At 55.8% G+C, this 7,455-nt stretch overlaps 1 protein-coding gene and 1 pseudogene across 1 annotated transcript in view; one reads left to right on the top strand and one right to left on the bottom strand.

Annotated features, from left to right (window-relative positions):
- Positions 1 to 3,181: 3,181 nt before the first annotated feature.
- On the bottom strand, positions 3,182 to 3,414 carry LOC139234211 (U2 spliceosomal RNA; annotated as a pseudogene).
- Positions 3,415 to 7,004: 3,590 nt separating this feature from the next.
- The window catches only part of LOC139234073 (ubiquitin-like protein 7), a 17,331-nt gene continuing 16,880 nt past the window's right edge, over positions 7,005 to 7,455 (top strand). Inside the window, exon 1 of the mRNA XM_070864984.1 lies at positions 7,005 to 7,188. Coding sequence (XP_070721085.1) covers positions 7,032 to 7,188 — 157 coding nt within the window. The 5' untranslated portion in view covers positions 7,005 to 7,031. The remainder of the gene's footprint in view (positions 7,189 to 7,455) is intronic.

The raw sequence follows: 7,455 nt of genomic DNA, 5'->3' as shown, positions 1-7,455 counted from the left end.
ACCTAGTGACGGCCGATATATTTCCAAGTCAGGATGGTATGTAACTTGGAGGTGGTGCTGATCCCATTCGCCTGCTGCCCTTATTCTTTTAGGTGGGGTTGGAAGGTGCTGCCGAAGAAGATTCCACCCTAAAGTTCACAGCCTGTCAGTGGGAAATCCAACGTACTTTCTGCCGGGATGCGGTGGGGTTCCTGCACCCACCTTGAGCCGCAGGTTGTTTGCACCGAGGGAGGAGGCGGTCCATGCACTGGATGCGGATGGGGAGAGTTTAAATACCCAATGCACCGGGGTGGAGAGGGGGTTATCCGGGGGCTGCAGCAAGTGATGCCTGGGAATGGGGTAAGCTCGAAATGCAGAGAGGGGATGAAACTCCAATGCAGAGGCGCGACATGTTCCAATGCAAGCTTGTGAAGCACCAATGCAGAGGGGGATGTGTCCAATGCAGACAGACGCTGCTCCAATGCAGAGGGGATGTGTTCCGATGTAGACACGCAGGTGCAATGCAGAGTGGGGGGCAACTCCAATGCACAGATGTAGCTCCAATGCAGAGTGGGAGATGCTCCAATGCAGAGGGGATGTGTTCCAATGTAGACAGACACAGTTCCAATGCAGAGTGGGGGGCAGCTCCAATGCAGACAGATGTAGCTCCAATGCAGAGTGGGAGATGCTGCAATGCAGAGAGTGAGGGAATGCTCCAATGCAGAGAGTAGGGGGACAGCTCCAATGCAGACAGATGCAGCTCCAATGCAGAGAGTAGGGGGGGGGGGCTGGGGGGTTGCTCCAATGCAGGGCCCTCTCTCTCCCTCGCTTTGACCCCCTTCAGCCCACCGTCACCTCGTTGCCGGGCACTTGCTCGGGCGGCTCGGCGCTGTCGGGTCCCGGGCCGGCCTCGGCTCCGCCCGGTCTGTGGCGGCAGCGGCACTCGCGCTGGAGCCGCTCGAGCTGTCGGGCGGTGGCGCCCAGGGCGGCCTCGAGCTGCCGGCTGCGCTGCCGCAGGTGGTCGTTCTCGCCCTTGAGGCAGGCGATCAGGGTGCGGGCCACCCGCTGGCTGGAGCCGCAGCGCAGCCGCATGATGGCCTGGACGGCGGCGTGCTCCCAGGAGGAGGGCGAGGCGGCGGGCTGGGCCTGCGGCCGGGGCGGGGGTGGAGGAGGAGGCGGCGGCGGCGGCTGGGGGAGCGGCGTGGGCTGGGGGTGAGGAGGGGCTGGAAGGAGCTGGCGGAGCTGGGGCCGCGGGAGTTGGGGCCGGGAGGCGGGCAGGAGCTGGGGCCGCGGGGGAGGAAGGAGCTGGGGCGGGGGCAGCTGAGGCGCCGGGGGGAGCTGAGGCGGGGCCGGAGGTGGCTGAGGCTGAGGGGCCGGCGGGGGAAGGAGCTGAGGGGCCGGCGGGGGAAGGAGCTGAGGGGCCGGCGGGGGAAGGAGCTGAGGGGCCGGCGGGGGAAGGAGCTGAGGGGCCGGCGGGGGAAGGAGCTGAGGGGGTGGGAGCTGAGGTAACTGAGGCGGGGACAGGGGGAGCTGAGGCGCCGGGGCTTTGGGCGAAGGGGCCGGGGGCTTGTGCGAAGGGGCCGGGGGTTTGTGCGACGGGGCCGGGGGTTTGTGCGACGGGGCCGGGGGCTTGTGCGAAGGCGGCGGAGGCTGGGCCCAACGCCGGGGGCTGGGCGGTCGCTTCTTGCGGGCCCTGGACGCCCGTGTCTCCCGGCCCGGCCGGTACTCGAACTCGGGGTCGGGGCACTGGTCGGCCCTGGGCTTCTTGCGCAGGCCCAGGCCCAGCAGCAGCGTGCCTTCCTCCAGGTGCAGCGAGCAGACGGCCGCCTCGCAGCCCGGGTCGGGCCCGGGCGACACCCGCAGGCCGCGGCCCCGCAGCGCCTGCAGCCACCGGCCGCGCTCGTCCCGGCCGCTCGGGAAGCGGTAGAAGCAGTAGGGCTCGAGGCACGGGCAGTCGGCGTGGCGCAGCGGCCGGTGCTCGGCGCACGCCGCCTGCCGCCACTCGCCGAGGCCCGCCGGGGTGTTGGTGCAGCCGCGGACGGCGCAGCTCCGGCCGCCGCCCTCCTCGCAGGCCATGGCCGGAACCGGAACTGGAGCCGCGACCCGGATCCGGATTCGGATCCGCGACCCGACACGTGTGCTGCCCCCCAAAACACCCCGCAGACCCGGAAGTGTCCCCGAACCCGCAACTTCAACTCAAGAACGAGGGGTTGGCGGGCTCTGGATTTCGGCAGTAAAGCTTTTTATCCGAGTGTTGCGCCGCCGCCGAGCTGCACCGCTCGTTATTTGTGATTTTCACCGGTTAGTTTTTGTAACATTTGCTCCGCTTCCGGTCGTTGTCAGCAGTCACTCCGTCAATGGTAAATAGAGACTGAAAATGCCGGAAATGCTCAGCAGGTCAGGCAGCATCTGCGGAGAGAGAAACAGAGTTCGAAAGACGGACTTGCATTGAGACCAGTTCGTTAGATATCTTCAAAAGGAAGTTAGATATGGCCCTTACGGCTAAAGGGATCAAGGGGTATGGAGAGAAAGCAGGAAAGGGGTACTGAGGGAATGATCAGCCATGATCTTGTTGAATGGTGGTGCAGGCTCGAAGGGCCGAATGGCCTACTCCTGCACCTATTTTCTATGTTTCTATGATATAATGTTTTTCGCGACCACTGGATGTCTCAAAGCGCTTTACAGCCAATGAAGTACTTTTTTTTTGAAGTGTAGTCACTGTTGTAACGTGGGAAACGCGGCAGACAGTTTGCACACAGCAAGCTCCCACACACAGCAATGTGATAATGACCAGATCATTTGTTTTTTAGTGATGTTGATTGAGAGATAAATATTGGCCCTTAACATGGGGAAGAATTCCCCTGCTGTTCTTAGCAATATAAATTAAAATAAAAGCTGAAAATGCTGGAAATACTCAGCAGGTCAGGCAGTATCTGTGAAGAGGGAAACAGAGTTAACTTTTCAGAATCACAAACAGGACTGCTGTGGTAGACAAACAGCTGCAACGTTAACTTTATTTCTCTCTCCACAGATGCTGCCTGAGTATTTCTGGCATTTTCTGCTTTTATTTCAGAATTTTTTTTTTTTTTTTTATTAATTCGTAGCCAATCGTTCCAATTCTTTGTCAAATCACAAACGCCAGAGGTCACCTTGCACATGCCAAGGATCACTCTGCACCAATGCTCTTAGCCAAAAGGCCTAGAGCCACTGCACCGTTCCTGGAAGTACTGCAATACCAGGTTCGTGCCATGGAGGTGGATGGGTCAAGCCACCCCACACACCTCCGTGGAGGTGGATGGGTCAAGCCACCCCACCCACCTCCTGTTTCCAAAAAAGCAAGCATATACCTTCCTGACCAGGGAGAAACCACCCGGAGGTCATGGTGGCTGGTCAGGTCAGTTACGCATGATCTTAGCCAAAAGGCCGAGAAGCTATTTCAGAATTTTGCTTATAAATGAAATTAAAATACTGTTCCTTGGGATGATGAAACACTCCAGTCCCTCCGGTATCCACCGGCTACTGAAGGCCTTCAGCGTGCTGGTGGATACCGCTTGCTCCATCTCCAGGGTCACCCAGGCGTGATCTCTCAACTGCTGCTCTAGATTTCAGAAACCGGAAGTGCAACCCCAACATCAACAAACAGGATGTGAAAGAAAGACTTGCATTTCTATAGTGACATGTCTATTCGTACCACCAAAGTTCTGATTCGTCCCCTTGGAGGACAAGACACACCCAGCCGTTTTTCTGGAATGTGTAATTAGATCCTGCCTGCTTGAGTAATCAATTACATTGCAAATTATAATTCGAGCCACTCTGACTGCCAACTCCAGGCACTACAGAGCTCACTTGGAACAGACAGGGCTCACTCTCATGGGCTAAGATCTTCTCCCACCCCCAAACAAGTTCCTGCCCCCACCCTCACTGCCCAAGTTTCTGATCACCTCCCCCCACCGAGTTCCTGAGGTGTTTCTGATCTCCTCCACTCCCCGCAATTTCCTGACCTCCCCTTTCTCCATGAAGCATTGTGTGTGAGTCATGGATTGTTAATAGGTTTACTGGATATGAAGTGAATAATGACAGTGTTGTGAATTCCGGATTTCGTTCAGTCCAATGATGACACTTGTCACACTCGCACCAAACTTTTTGAGAAAGCAACCAGGTGTAGGGGGAGGAGAGGGAGAACGTGGTGTGGGTGTAAAGTGGGCGGGGTTGGCAGAACGTGATTTGTCTTACCATCTGGATCACATTCTCACTCTCATTCCCCCTGTTTTAGACCTGAATCACTTCTTCCCCCATTCCCACTGTACCTTCCCCACACCCCGTGTTCTTGACATTCACTTCACCGAGTTACAGACATCTGATCCTCTCCCCTCCGATCCTCACCCCCTCTCTTTCCCAATTCCCTTGCCCCCTCCTCTCTCCTCCTCCTCTCTCTCTCTCCCTCTCCTCTCTATCCCCCTCCTCTCTCTCCCCCTCCTCTCTACTCCTCCTATCTATCCCCCTCCTCTCTATCCCCCTCCTCGCTCTTCCCAGTCCCTCACTCTCTCTCCCACTCCTCTCTTCCCCCCAAATCTCTCTCTCTCCCCAGACTTTCGCTCTCTCCCCTCCTCGCTCTCTTCCCTCATCTCTCTCTCCCCCTCCTCCTCTCTCTCCCCAGTCTCTCTCTCCCCCAGTCTCCCTCTCTCCCCCACCTCTATTTCCCCTTTCTCTCTCCACCTGCTCTTTCTCTCCACCCCCTCTCTCTAGCTCACTCTTCCTCCCCAGCCTGTACGGATCCAGCCTTCACTCACGGAGCATAAGGAAAGCGTGCACTGCAGGTCACACTGTGGGGTACTGCGCATGTGTGGCTGCTATATCGCAAAGGTATCCTCCCGAAGGGCTCAAAAGTGTTTGTGTAAATATAGCACATTTTACGGCCACCAGACGTCCCAAAGTACTTTACAGCCAATGAAGTACTTTTGGAGTGTAGTCACTGTTGTAATGTGGGAAACGCGGCAGCCTATTTGCGCACAGCAAGCTCCCACACACAGCAATGTGATAATGACCAGATCATCTGTTTTGTTATGTTATTTGAGGGATAAATATTGGTCAGGACACTGGAATAACTCCCCTGCTCTTCTTTGAAACAGTCCACCTGAGAGAGCAGACAGTTTAATACCCCACTGAAAAACGGCACCTTCATCAGTGCAGCGCTCCCTCAGCACTGCCCCTCCGACAGTGCGGCGCACCCTCAGCACTGCCCTCCGACAGTGCGGCGCTCCCTCAGCACTGCCCATCCGACATTGCGGCGCTCTCTCAGCACTGCCCCTCCGACAGTGCGGCGCTCCCTCAGTACTGCCCCTCCGACAGTGCGGCACTCCCTCAGCACTGCCCCTCCGACAGTGCGGCGCTCTCTCAGCACTGCACTGGGAGTGTCAGCCTAGATTTTTGTGCTGAAGTTTTTGGAGAGGGACTTGAACCCACAACAGTGACTACACTTGGCAGAAGAAAAAAACTTAATTTGCTGTAAAGCGAGTTGGGACGTCCTGGGGTTGTGAAAGGCTATATAAATATATATATATATATATATATATATGCAAGACTTTCTTTCTTTTTACTGAATTGCAAGAAGCACAAGAAGAACTTCCAGGGGCTGGAGTGCATCATTACCCCTGGGAACAGCATTTCAAATTAATTTGTTTAGTTTCCTTTAATTTTTTTTAAAGTTACACTTGTTTGTGGTATCTGTGCTTCTCTAATTATGGCCTCTTAACCATCCCCAATCATAATCGCTCCACCATTGGCGGGCCGTGCCGTCAGCTGCCTGGGCTGTAAGTTCTGGAATTTCCTCCCTAAGCCTCTCTACCTCTCTTTCTTCCTTGAAGACGCTCCTTAAAACCTAGTTCTTTGACCAAGCTTTTGATCACCTTCCCTAATTTCCTCTTAGCGGGTCAGTGTCAATTTTTTTTTGTCTCATAAAACTCCTGTGAAGCGCCTTGGGATGTTTTACTGTGTTAAAGGCGCTATATAAATACAAGTTGTTGTTGAACTGATCAAAAGGTGAAAGAGATGACAATCTCACCTAAACACATGGAGCTGTGTGTATTTTTAAGAGCGAGATGCACCAAATATAAGTTTTGTCATCCAGCTGGGTGGGACTGCACTCGCCTGGTTCCATTCTTATCTATCTAATCGTAGCCAGAAAATCGCCTGCAATGGCTTCTCTTCCCACTGCTGCATCGTTACCTCTCATGTCCCCCAAGGAACTATTCTTGCGCCCCTCTTATTTCTCATTGGTATGCTGCCCCTTGGCGACAGCATCTGAAAACACGGCATCAGTTTCCACATGTACGCTGACGACACCCAGCTCTACCTCTCAACCACTTCTCTCGACCCCTCCACGGTCTCTAAATTGTCAGACTTCTTGTCCGACATCTAGTACTGGATGAGCAAAAATGTTTCTTCAATTAAATATTGGGAAGACCGAAGCCATTGCCTTTGGACCCCGAGCCACCGGCTCCATCCCTCTCCCGAACAGCTGTCTGAGGCTGAACCGGACTGTTCGCAACCGAGGTGTCATATTTGACCCTGAAGTGAGCTTCCGGCCACATAGCCGCGGGGCATAACTAAAACCGCCCATTTCCACCTCTGTAACATCGCCTGTTGTTCTTGAACTGATGAATAGGAGTGAGAAAGAGATGACAAGCTCAGTGTATGACATGGAGCTGAGTGTATTTTTAAGAGTGAGAGGCAATAAATACAAGTTGTTGTTGTTGTTGTATCTCCCGGGAGACATTTCGGGAGGGTTGGTAACTTGGGCTTCTTCGCAATGTATGGTGGGAATTATAGTTCCCCTTAGAAACTCCGTCAATAAATAAATAAAATTGTAATCAAAAAGCCTCCGATGCGGATAATGATCTGGGAGTGGGAGTGTCTGGGGCAGGAGCGCGTCAGGAGTTTTATTTTTAAAAAAGATTTATTTTTGTGTGGCTGGCCGGTGAGCGGCACGGCGGGTTTCCGGTGCGGTGACGCAGCTTCCGGCAAGTCTCCATAGTGACGGAGCCAGGCCCCGGATGGCGCGGCCCGGATCCCTGGCGCTGCGGCTCGAGCACGGGCCGCGGGTGGCCCTGCTCCTGCCCCCGGACCTCGGGGCCCCGCTCCGCGTCTCCGCCCTGCGGGCCCTGATCGCCCGCACCCTGCCCGGGGCCGCGCCCGCCGCCGAACTCATCGGTAACCGGCCGGGGTGGGAACACTGTGTGTGTGTCGTGTGTATACAGGGGGAGAGAGAGAGAGAGAGAGAGACTGGGGGGGGAGGAGAGGGAGAGACTGGGGGTGGGGGGAGGAGAGAGAGAGACTGGGGTGGGGGGAGGAGAGAGAGAGAGAGACTGGGGGAGCCTGGGGGGGGGGGAGGAGAGGGAGAGACTGGGGGTGGGGGGGAGGAGAGAGAGAGACTGGGGGTGGGGGGAGGAGAGAGAGAGAGACTGGGGGAGCCTGGGG

Source organism: Pristiophorus japonicus, chromosome 21 (genome assembly GCF_044704955.1).
Source record: "Pristiophorus japonicus isolate sPriJap1 chromosome 21, sPriJap1.hap1, whole genome shotgun sequence".
Lineage (NCBI taxonomy): Eukaryota > Metazoa > Chordata > Chondrichthyes > Pristiophoridae > Pristiophorus > Pristiophorus japonicus.
This window is presented reverse-complemented; position numbering and strand designations above follow the sequence as displayed.